This window comes from Centruroides sculpturatus, unplaced genomic scaffold (genome assembly GCF_000671375.1).
Source record: "Centruroides sculpturatus isolate CEXI.00-Female unplaced genomic scaffold, Cexi_2.0 scaffold1417, whole genome shotgun sequence".
Taxonomy (NCBI): domain Eukaryota; kingdom Metazoa; phylum Arthropoda; class Arachnida; order Scorpiones; family Buthidae; genus Centruroides; species Centruroides sculpturatus.
The window spans coordinates 112,174-125,622 of NW_019385672.1; the positions used below are offsets into that span (position 1 = coordinate 112,174).

At 30.1% G+C, this 13,449-nt stretch overlaps 1 protein-coding gene across 1 annotated transcript in view; it reads left to right on the top strand.

Annotated features, from left to right (window-relative positions):
• The first annotated feature begins 363 nt into the window (after positions 1-363).
• Positions 364-13,449, top strand: part of LOC111641083 (coiled-coil domain-containing protein 148-like) — a 25,077-nt gene continuing 11,991 nt past the window's right edge. The window contains exons 1-7 of the mRNA XM_023387199.1: positions 364-482; positions 4,125-4,502; positions 4,600-4,775; positions 4,865-5,042; positions 5,964-6,108; positions 6,186-6,392; positions 6,466-6,725. Of these exons, the coding sequence (XP_023242967.1) occupies positions 4,147-4,502; positions 4,600-4,775; positions 4,865-5,042; positions 5,964-6,108; positions 6,186-6,392; positions 6,466-6,725 (1,322 nt within the window). The 5' untranslated portion in view covers positions 364-482; positions 4,125-4,146. The remainder of the gene's footprint in view (positions 483-4,124; positions 4,503-4,599; positions 4,776-4,864; positions 5,043-5,963; positions 6,109-6,185; positions 6,393-6,465; positions 6,726-13,449) is intronic.

A 13,449-nucleotide genomic window follows, 5' to 3' on the forward strand; every position in this document is an offset into this window, starting at 1 on the left:
CGTCGTAACCGTTATAAAAAATTCAATTGAAAATGATTGGTCGACGATACGTCCATAAATTTTTAAATTTCGTACGTTATATAAAAGAATATTTCAAAAGTATTAATAAGTTTTATTTCTCGGAATCTACGATAATTAAATAATATATTATTAATGGTGGAAGTTTCTTATTTATTAATATTATACGTTACGTAAAAGGCGTTACGAAATCACGTGACTCCGGTATATATTTATATATATAAATATATAAAATATAAAAACTCCTACAGCGTATTATTTCGATTTTATCCCAGTATTTTCACCTGCCTCGCAATTCCGTCACAGGCGAGTCAGTTTTCCGCTTTAACGAAGTACGTCTGTCCTAATTTTTATCAACGCCCCCCTCGCGTTACCATAACGACAAACTTATTGTCATTTAGTTAACTGTCAACTGCACGTGCGCTCCAGTCGCGAATGTCGGGAATTATGAGACGCACCTCCGAGTGAGTATTTTATAACCCGATTTATCGGTACTTTTAGATTTTGTTTTGTGTAATTTTATTCTTTGAACATCGTCGATTTGGGAATAATGCAAACAAAAGCCTTGGGTTTAGTATATATGTCTCTCGGTCGATCGGTACACAAATTTTCCGACTCGACTAACAAATCTAGAGGATTAGTCAGTAGAAAAACCCCCAAATGATTTCTTATTTTACATCAATTTAACTTCTACCAGTTACAGTATATATTTCGAGATCGTATTAAACGAAATAATAACGTAAATTGTAACGATAAGAGTTAAATTAATATATTTTTGTTAGATTTTATAAAATCGAACTCTGGCGGAGCAGGCGATCGACCCCCAAAAAACCCCCGAACGATTTATTTATTTTTTTGCACGAATTTATTTACCTTTTCTAAGTGGTGATATATAGTTTCTTTTCTTAAAATAATTTAAATTTAAAATAATTCGATAAGAATTTAATCGAATCGGATCTTTTATTTTTAATTAAGCAATTTCCGCAGGGGATTAATCCCCCGAAAAACCTCTATATAAATTTTTTTTTAAATTAAGAAAAAATTATTATTACGTAAGATGTTAAGTGTTTTATATTACATAATTGGGGTAGAATAAGGATTAAATAATTTTTCCGTTAATTTTACTAACCCCAATCAGGCATTGGGTCGCCAGCTACAAAATGGAAAAAATCTCTCTCTCTCTCTCTGTTTTAAAAATATCGCATGTTAGTGTTCTTTTTTTTATTTATTGTAAGAAAAAAGTAAAGGCTTGTAACAAGTATATGAATGCATGATCGTTTTTATGAGCATCGTTAATTAAATAAGAACTTAACTCCTTTTTTCCCCTATTTACTTTAATGGCTTAGTAAAAATATATCTTTTATATATATATATTGTATATAGATTGATATATTTTACTGTATTATATAAATGATACGCTCCAAGATCTGGCAACCTCCTAAAATTTTCCACTAGATTTAGTAGTATCTAGTGGAAAATTTTAATTTTTAAATTTAAATACTCGTAAAAACGGCTTTTATTTAATTTTATAATTGTGGTATCACTCGAGTGATTTTAACTGTTTATATAATATGTAATTATTACATAATTCGATTATATACATTTTTTATTATTTAAATATCCATTTTAATAGCAATAAAACACTATAGACGGATGAAAAATAGGCGTATTTTTCTAAAATTTTTAATCGAAATGACAGAATATCGCACATAATTAAAATAAAGTTTTGTGTAAGTTCTATGCGTATAATTTATCTGCGAATTTTTGTATGTATTTAATTATTTATAAAAAGTGTTCCGAGTTTAAATAAAAGAAGTTATTAAATAATTGCTTTTAAAAATAACTTCCGTCAGTTTTTGAATTGTTTGTATATTTTATACTTAGAAAATAGCAATAATTATGCGAAATATCCTGTGTATGTGGTACGAGTAAAGCGCACCAAATATAAAAGCAACGTCAAACCAGTACGAATTTTAAAGCTTTATGCTTGTTCTAAATAGCATTTATACTGAAGATGTTTTAGAGATGAAAAATTTAATTATAAGCTTTGTTTATCGGAGAGAATTTCGTACAAAATATATTATTTTGTATATTATATATTATAGATTTGGGCTCCGTGTTCGTATGGCAGGAGAGAGTTTTTTGGTTCTCTAAATGGAATCCCTATATGTATTATTTTTTTATATAAGCGTTCGAATAGAGGATGGTCCCGGTCGTATATCCATTACAAAGATTAAATTGCTGCCTTATTCCAGTAAAAGTTTTATTACTTACAAATCCCACCGATTATGTGAAAGGAAAACGCATTCTAAAGTTGGATTTATTAATATTATTTTTATACGCAAAAATAATTATTTGGCTTTTGGCACCTCTGCTGTGTGTGTGTGTATATATATACATATATGTTCCTGCTTAAAGTAAAATGACTTTGGATTTTTTTATGTAAATAATTCTCTATTTTTAGTTCCTTTTCTTTCTTATTGATGATTGGTTACCTAATTTTTAATTTTAACAGGTATATTTCATGTGTATTTTATTAAATTATATATATANTTATTTAAAATTTTTTGCTTACCAAAATGTTGGTTCTATTCAGAAAACTTAATATTATTATATTAAGTTTTCTGAAAATAAGTTATATAATATTATATAATTTATTTTAAAATAAAATAAATTTCTGTTTAAAATTTAACTTAATCTGATATATCTACTAAAGATTTTACAATAAAATTAATTTTTAAATAGTGTTATATAATCTATAAAGTCACCCATATGTTTAATAAATTTTAATTTTTTTTTTTTAATGATGTACTTATAAAATTTTAATGACTTAAATATTTAACATGAATATTAATTTGGTAAATCCACACGAAATCTAACATATAAAAAGCATCTAAAAAGCCTTCGTTTCAAAGTTACAATAAAGGGAAAAAAAATAGAAATTTTATGTAATTATTTAAATATAACTTAATTCATTTTGTATTCATGGTTTCACGTGTAACTGCATTACTTGGATTGAGTTTTGCTATAATCGTTCATAAACATGCAAGAGCTTTCACATATAGAAGTAAATATCGTTGGGTTTGACCTGGCATCCAAGTTACCATGGAAACTTGAATAATAATAATATATTTCTTAATACCGTGAAACGTTTGCCGAATTCTTGTTTCCTGAAACAATTTAAAACTTTGACAGAGTGACAAGTTACAAAAAAATTATAGATTTTTGTTATATTTAAGTTAAACATTTTTTTAAATTAATAAATCAGCAGAGTAAATGTATTAATTATGTTAGGAAGCAAAAGTATTAAAAACCTATATTTGTAACAGGCATTACAAATTAAATGGTAATTTAGTTCTCAAAATTTGAATTTGTGTAACTGTATTTTCTGATTTTCTGCGTGTTTTTTTATATGTGAGATTGTTAAGTATATTTACAAATATATTTTTAATGGATTCTAGTTATTAACTCACTTATGCAACACACATTTAACTTTTAAAATTATCTTGAAGCAAATATTTTACGAATCACAATGTATATAATGGTACCATTAGACTGTAGAAGCATCTAGGTGGCAGCCTCCTAGGCAAACCAATGATATAGTCAGTTTCTTGCTTGTTTAACTATGCTCATCTACATGCACACCTGTGTCAGATAGTACTGTTGACTTACTGACTGTTTTAAGTGTGTATATGTGTCATTTATTATTTTTTATTGAGCAATTTAAGAAGAAAATAACAAAAAACTTATTTTAAAATCAATTGATTGCAATTATTTTTATATGAATTATTTAGTGGTTTAAGAATTACACATATTTTCTTTATTACAATTATTTGTATAAATGCATAAATGCTTTTGAATTTATATAAAATCTTCATTTAATTTATTCATATTTTTATGTAATATTTCATTCCTAATATGTTAATATTTATAATAATGATAGTGATAATAATTAAGTATTCCTAATTCTCCTGAAGCAAATCGTTCAATGACCCTAAATGAGGTCATAATCAAATCTATAAATCATTATGAAAAGATACTATATGAATATGATATTAGTGTGAGCATAACACAGTTAAACATTATTACTTTTGCCCGATTTACAGATAAAAAATATTTTGCAAACAAATGAAAAGTCATCTGAAACCAATTAACATAGACAAGCTGCAGGCGTCTGTGGCGGAAAAGAAGGCTTCGACCAGTCACATACTGGATCGTGCCAATCAACTGAAAACGCTGTCTCGTAGCAGAAAGGAAGAATCTCTTTTGGCTCAACATAAAGTAATATGGGAACAGGAATATATGCATTTAAGATATTTAGAAGAAAAATTTCAGAGAGAGGTATATAATCATCTTGCCACTTTTGGTCGACTCTGTGATGAGGATGATCTGTATCTGGCCGATGGTCTAAATTATGTACTGGAACTAGAAGAAGAAAAAGCACTGTTTAAAGAAAATGTTGTGAATCCATTATGGTATTTGAGGTAAAAAATATCTGATCCTATTGGAATCATTCAGATTAAATTGAATTTTTCAAATTAAGAAACTTTAATAAAAACAATAAACAAATTTTATTAACAGGGAGGATTTACAAGAATGGTTAAATTTGCACGCAGACTATAAACCCCTACCTGAAGACATTAGATTATATCATAATGAGGTACAAGAACAAGTTAAATCTGTATGGGAAAAATACATTGAAATTGTATATTCCTTAGAACAAGAATTGATTGATTTGGAAGTAGAAGTCAAAGAAGGTGAGTAATTTGTAAACTTTCGTTTTTAATTTTAAAAGAAACAAAGAATTTTGATAAAGTTAAGTAAGTTCTTTTCCCCCAAACTACAGCAAGATCTGAAGTAATAGGTGATAAAGAGAAGCAAATTCCAAAAGGCATTCCGGATGAATTTCAAAAGCTATTAATTCCAGATATACACCTGAAAGATACTCTGTTATCAGAACTTCATAGAATAGATGATACTTACAAACACCGTTTAAAAGAATTGGAAGCAGTTGCTGCAAAACAGTAAGACATACATGATGTAGAGGGAAAAACATTGTCCAATAATATAAATACTTTTTATGCTTCTAACACAATAAAGTGTTATAAATTAAGACACTTGGCGGGTTTTCTCATCTTTATTTAGTTGATACGTGTGAAAATTTTACACGTTTCGAGCTCTTAAGCCCCTCTTCAGCCAACTAAAACATTAAAAAAGAATATAACATACATATAAAAACACAAGCATTGTAGAAATCATAAAAATATAAAACGTACCTTTCACTTACAAAACAGTTCTAAAAAATCCCCGATCTAAAACATATTCTGGACATAAACCTATTATATAACCAATATAAACTATAAAACATATTCTGGACATATTCTTGATATAAATACATATTCTTGATATAATCATATTCTTGATATAATCACACGTATCAACTAAATAAAGATGAGAAAACCCGCCAAGTGTCTTAATTTATAACACTTTATTGTGTTAGAAGCATAAACAAACTGTAAAGCACAGTTTCATATCATCAAAATAAATACTTTTTGTTTACAGGGTGATCAAATGATGATACATCTATGTAAAAGGAGTAAGTAGACTTGGCAGTGCTGGAATGTCAATTGAGACTTCTGACTTCTTACCTGCAACTGATTTATTTATTTGTTTAGGTTTTCTCTTGAATCCATAGTAAATGAATGTTCAAAATTTAAATGTTCCTATAGTAGAGCAGTAACAAGCATTGCCAAATTTATTCCTTACAAGTAAACTTTTCACTTGATCATCTAATATAAAAATTTGTTATTTTCCTAATGTAATTATAATCTGGCATAAATTTTTTTTAGTTCAAAATTCAGTTATTAAAATTTGTTTGTTCTTCTGATAGAATTTATACTTTGAATGATTTACATAAAAAAAATCTATTTACTTTCTATTAAAAGTTCCAAGCCAGGAGGATGGAATGAAAAGGACTTGTCAATTTTTAAACATATCTTACAGCAATATCCAACAGATCTAACAGACAGAAGAGTTCTGTTGTTTAATCGTTTGAAAAGAACATTTCCAAACAAAAGTTTGGCTCAATTAGTAAGTAAAATTCTATTAAAATACAACTTTATTTTACTTGAATATTTGAAGTGTACATTAAAATTTAATTGTTTTAGATGGCATTTGAAACATGGCTTCAGACTCACAAATTTCAGAAAGATCGTTATAATAAATGCCTAGATGACTGGACTCGTGAACGTTGGAGTTGGCTTTTGAGAGCTGTCAGTGCAATATCTCAAGCTCAACAGTCTTACGAAGTACACGAAATGACCAGAGAAGAAATAATGCAACAGAAGGCACTCTGCCAACAACTAAGACAAAAAGTAATAATAATTGATATAATTAAAAATTTAAGAAAGCCTGTTCTGTTTACAAAAAGTTTTTATTCCTATTTAGGTAGAGCAATGGAGGAAAGAAAAAGAGATAGAGAAACGTCAGCAAGCTGAAATTGAATCTCAGAGAAAGATGGTTCTTCAGGCCGCTCAGCAGAGCCAAGCGGCAATAGAGGAACGTAGGCGTACAATGGCAAGACAACGACTTCGAGACTATTATGAAGAAAAGTTACGTTTCCAACAAGAAAGTGAAGAAGCTCTCAGTCAGCGTCTCGATGAAATGAGACAACTCACAAAAGAACGATCTAAATACGATCGAGAAAGGTAGGCATTTTTTAATATATTAAAAACACAATAATGCTTATATGCATTTGGAGCTAGAACTATTTTAAGATGACCAAGACAAAACCTTTCTCACTTGTTTCTAGCCGTTTATACATGAGTACGAACGTTTTCAGCCTTACTCGTATATTTCGGCCTTAATAGGCCTCCTTCAGTATACCTGAAGGAGGCCTATTAAGAAGGCCGAAAACGTTCGTACTCATGTATAAATGGCTAGAAACAAGTGAGAAAGGTTTTGTCTTGGTCATCTACACAATAATGTATGAGAATTATTTTGATGACACTTTTTAATTACATTATTCAATTAAATAATTAATTTTATATTAATGTCTCTGATGTGCTTGTTAGAATTTCAGATGAATTTTAAATAACTTAGTTATGAGAGATCAGAATAGAAGGTTTTTTTTTCTTTTAACAGTAATTATTATTCTTATATGGGCTTAAGGGGTTAATTAATAAATGGATTAATGAATAAATGAAAATAAAATAACTTTCACAACACTTTATCTCACTGAGAATTATTTATTAACTGTAACAAACATTTTCAACCTGGTCTACAGGCCATCTTCAGGTTTTTAAAAGCCATGGAACATTGATAACTGTTCTTTTTGAATAGAACACATTTAAAATACAAAATTCTAATTTACTAATTTATTCTTTGGAATCAATTCTCATTATTTCAAGGAATTTTGTATTTATTTTAAGGAATTGTATATATATATATATATATACAACTTAAAATAACAAAATACAGTGGAACTTCGGTATACGACCTTAATCCGTTCCTGGTGTTTGAACTTATACCGAATAGGACGTATACCAAACCAACCTTTCCCATAAGAAGTAATGCAAAAATGATTAATCCGTTCTCATGTAAAAAAATGGCTGTCTTTAAACACCTCGCTTTCCTGGCTAGTTCCTGCTTGATTTTTCATAAGATCAGCATGTATCTTTTTAGCTTTCTTGTAAATAATTGCTTCTGATACGCTGTTGCACACTGTTTTTCAGTTATCCAAAGCAAAAGCAATTTCTCAACATGATCTAATGTTTTTGATCTCTGTTTAGAAATTGATTTAAACCCTTTCACAACGTTAGCAAATTTAATAACGTCTTTATTTTTCACGATTGTCGATATCGTCGTTCTTGGAATACGGTATGCAACAGTTAAATTTCGAACACTTATGCCACCTTCATATTTCTCAACAATCTTTTTTTTCAGTTCCATTGTGATTTTAATCATTTTTTTTTATTTTTCTGTTGCCTTTTTGCAATTCATGATTAATAAAAATAATAACATTTCACTTACAAATTAAAATCAAAAGAAATTTAACAAAATTATAAACTGTGGCACCGCGAACGTCTAGTGTGGTCTAATACACCAATAGTGCTACTTGTTCATAGATGGCGTGTATAATTGAATTAAGTTGTATACCGAGCAAAATTTGTTTCATCCAAACAGGACATATTCCGAATTGGACGTATTCTAAAGCAGACGTATACCAAGGTACCACTGTAATAAAATATAATGAGATAAAGAAAAAATTAAATTCACAATATCAGATTTTGATTGTATGCACTATTCTCTAATAAGTTCTTTTCAATTGTATATTTCCACACTATGGGTAATACTGTGGCATCCTTATAGTTTATACATCTGTCCAAAAGTTACTTCTATAAATTTCACCTTTTTCCAAATTCATTGCTAATGTTGATGAGTGTACTGGTTTTATAACGCTAGCTTCCTCCCATTCTGTCACTGATCCTTTGCTTTGTACCATTCTAGACAGATGTATAATACTACCTTTTCTCAATGTTATACAGGTGTTCTTTAAGACATTTATTAAGGTTTGTGTTGTACCCTATGTATTCTTTCTCTAAATCCAATTTTTCACTTTTATATGGGACTTTGTATACTCCAGTCTGCTCTCCTTTTTTAACTTTATCATTCCTTAAAAAGCTATAAATGGTGGGTGCTCTCTTGAAAACCAATTGGGAGTCTTTGTAGTCCACCATTTCACTCATAACACCAGTCATATGTAAACTTAATTATTTTTTTCTTTCTTGTTGTTATTCCCTTTTTATTCTCCATATAACTTCTTATCAGTTTTTCAATTACTGTAGTTTTATATTCTAAGGACACAGCAACATTTTTAATTCTATCCAGCTCTTATCCTGTCATATATGTTGGAGCAATACATGAAGGATCTTCTTATTAATGCCCTAAATGTTGATAGTTTATAAATGTAGGGGTCACTTGACCAAGAATGAATATACAAAGGGTCATGCATAGGTTTAATGTATACCTTTTCAAAGATCCATCGTTAAATATGATGTCAATATCCAAGAAATGTATTTATGTTGGACTTATTTGCTCCATTTTAAGATTCATTATTTGAGCTAACCTCATCCAAAGAACTGTTGAATTTTATTTTTGTTTCTCTATAATATGAAGACATCATCCACATACCTCTTGTATAATACTACATCAGCCATAAAATGTATAATAGTATTCTTCTCCAACTTATGCAGAACTAACTTACATAGCAAACTCAACATTGGCTTCCCACTGGCACACATTTTCTTTGTTTATATATATGTTACCGGCCAAACCCGATTTCAGGCCAAACTAGTTTATCCTATGCAGGTCAGGATATACTAGTTTAGCCTGGGACAGTGGTTCTCAACTTTTTTTTGATGATGTACCCCATTAGCTCATTAGTTGTTTCTCAAGTACTCCTTATATTTTTGTATGTAAATTTCATAATTACTGCATTAGATGTATACAGGCCTTATAACCCTTATAAGGTCTGTTTACATCTAATGCAGTAATGGTTATAACTAAGTACCATAAAAAAAGCTCTAACTAATTATAACTAAAAGTGAATTACTTATTTTACATAAATAATAAATTTAATCAAGTAGATACATTTATTTATTATTATTTGATAAGTATATTATATAAAATCACAGAATACTTGCATAAATTACATTTCCTAAAAATAAATAATTATAATTAACAATAAAGAAAATTTAAATTATTCTACAATAATTTCTAACAAAATTTAATGGGATATTTGTTGCGATAAATCTTCAGCAATTTTTTCAAAATTTGGTTCCCATGTTTTTAAATAGAGATTATAATTGTGTACTTACAATGTAATGACTGCGAATTTATAATGTGCAGAGCAATAAATGAATCTTTCAATTTTTGTAACAAATGTAATGTCTAAATTTGCTAAATATCAAGTAATGCACACATGCAGTGACATGCATTGCATGGTAGGGGTACGATCCAGGCCTCGTTATTCCTTATACCAGTAGTCCAGTAAAAACATGAAAGGCCCCAATCTCATTGAGCAATAATTATGGAAGAGAATAAAAAAATTTTTTCTATTCTAACATTAATGCTCAGTTAAACCATAATTTTACTAGACTACAGGTTCACTCGGCACTAACAGCACGAATATACGGGCAAATCAAGTGGATAAACAAATTGTTTGGACTGTTAAAAGGGAAATCAATGTTCATACTGGGATATTTTAAAGTAAGGTTTTGTTGTTTCTTGTTTCTTGTGTTAATAATTTACAGCATATTGATTAACATACGTCATTTTATAGTGAAAGTTAGATGTACCCCTTTGATTTATGCTCATACCCCTAGGGGTACATGTACCCCCGGTTGAGAACCACTGGCGTAGGATAATCTAGTTTGGCCTAAATACTTTAGACTTAACTAGTTTGTCCTAGGCTGAACTGATTTATGTACTACAAATAGGCACCAGTGTAAAAAAAAATGATTTTGTGTAATTTGAAATGCCACCACAGTACACCTGGTGGTTAAAGTGTACCTAGGTAACCCCAATGGCAGTGCTTCGGTTAGGTTGGTTTGGTTAGGTTAATTACATTTTTAGTAGACATTTCCTTTTTTTTTTTTTTCTTTTGTTCAAGAACTACCGTGAATCAATAACTAGTGACGCTAAACAATGGGCAGCCTGCCGGCGGCTTCCCTCCGGGAGCACGAACAGTCCAAAGTGCCACCATTGGGGTTACCTAGGTACACTTTAACCTATCCTGTAAATAAAAAAAAAAATTATATTTTATGTCTCAAAATATACAATTAATCCACTATTACTCAAGGATAAGCACTGCACTCATCTTTCATTTGAAAATGCTTGTAACTTGGGCTTCTTGGATGTTTTATGCCAAATATTTGTCTAGCTTTCTACCCAAGTATCCTCATTAACAAGATACTGGAATCAGAAATAATAGTCATCACTAATGCTTTCAGTTCTGCCTTTGTCTTAGTTATATTAGACAAGTTAGCACAGTGTTAACTTGCAATTAATCTGTGTCCTTTTATTTGCATTTGAAGTTGTACTGTACAATTCCAACTACAAAGTGATATTGTGTATACGTATTATCATAAAATGTATGAAATGTTTCTGAAATGGCTTGATTAAAAAGTCTGAGAAAGAAAATGTAGGCTCCTTTGTCACAGACAATGAGGAGGAGGATCTCTGCATGAAAAACCTAGAAGTGTTGAGAAAGAAACCAGATTCTCCACAGGCAACATCAGTATCAAGAGAAAAGTGTACATATTGCCTCCAAAAAAGAATAGGAAAACANCAAAACAATTAAATAAATGAAAATTTGCATGTGTCATTGTTATAATGCGCAAGTGCGAGTACAAACTCTTGATATAACAATGAAATCTTATTCATTTTGTATTTGTTTTACTTTTTTAAAAGTGTGTTTGCTTAAATTGTGGCCCATTGTAATGCTACGCATGATCAAAGTGGCCCGCAAAACAATTTGGGTTGGCCAGGCCTGACTTAAATAATAATTCTAAATCAGTTTGGCCTAGGACAAACTAGTTAAGCCTAAAGTATTTAGGCCAAACTAGATTGTCCTAGGCTAAACTAGTATATCCTGACACACGTAGGATAAACTAGTTTCGCCGTTAACATATATATGGCCTTCAAAGCTGAAAAATGATTGGTAACAGAAGATCTGCTAGTTTCTTCATCTTATTTGCTCCAGAAAAGCAGTTACTTCAGGTCTTAGAGATACATAATGTCTATTAGCATCTCATAGCATGACTATATTAATTGAAGGGTACAAGTTTTCAAAATCCATAACCATTTCAATTTCTTCATCCATTAATGATAGATTTTGCAGTTCAGTTACCAGGCTTTTTGGATTTTTTGTTACGAAATTATCACTTTCCAGTTGGCTTGCTAAGAACCTATGCAGGCGTTTTTCAATCATGTATGTTGGTCCTTTGCATTTCTTGACCACTAGTCTGATCTCTTTTGTTTTCTTATGTGTTTTTGCAAAACTGAATAATTAGATACCCCTGAGCTAGGGTTATGGGATGTTTTTCTAGTCTTTTGACCTTTCTGTCAAATTTTTCCGACAATATTTTCTTCTATCCTTTTGCATTCTGTTTTCTCAATGTATTCCTCCTATGCTTTATTTTAACTCTTATCAGCTCTTGTTACGACTAAATTATTCTTTGTTAACCATTGTTTCATTTGTTTAACCCCTTTCATTTCAACCTTGTCTTTTTTGTGCATCTGGTCCCTAAGGATTGCCTTCCATCTAAAATAGTCCTTTTTTTACCTCATCAAATCCTGTGACTCCCTCCTCTTTATATTTCAGATATTGTGTCTTACCAATACTTGTTATCATCAGGTGCAAAATTGGGGCCTTTTTTAAGGAGCTTAAATGTGTTCTATTGAAAAAGAACAGTTATCAATGTTCCATGGCTTTTAAAAATCTGAAGATGGCCTGTAGAACAGATTGAAAATGTTTGTTACAGTTAATAAATAATTCTCAGTGAGATAAGATGTTGTGGAAGTTAAGAAGCATCTAGCTGGGAATTAACTTTGAAAATAAATTATTTTCAAAAATGGTTCATTTGTATTTTAACTAATTAAATAGTATTATATGGCTAAAGAAATTACATATGAAATGGTATATACAGTAGAACCTCCATTATCCGGATTGTTCAAAATAAACAAAAATTTTACGATTTTGCTGATTTGCACTTGGCGAATTACGACACTGTTTATGTACATGATGGAATGCATAACTTTTTTTGTTTCAACAACATCTCACCCAGCACAGTGGTCGTAAACTCTTAAATATATTTTACCTAGTAATAAAAATATAACTTGGCATATGTATTTATAAATAATTTATATTCAAATTACTTCATTTCTATGACCAAGGGCGGAGTAAGGCATGGACAACGTAGGCCACCGCCTATGCCTCGCGGTCCGAAGGGCCTCGTGCCTCGAAGGTTTATGCATTACTTAAAAGCCGCGAACGCGGCGAAAAAATTTTACTCGTCATAAAATGATAAATAGTTTGACAAACTTTTATTCATTAAAATGCAGTTTCAACTGCTTTTTATTTTATAAAATCCGTCGTCTTGCGCCACCAGAGGGCCTTGTAAACAATAGGTAGTCTGTTAGCGTTGGTCAGTAGTAGTCCAAATTCAATACGAACGTTTGTTTCTTGAAAATTTGATCACGATTTAAATATAGTATTTACTTTTAATATTACCGATATATCATCGAAAAGAAAACGTGTTGTATTATCATTAAAAGACAAATTAAAGTATTTGTTTCTATTATCCGGATTTTTCCTTATCCGGTCTACCTTCATCCCCAATTAGTCCGGATAATTGAGGTTCTACTGTA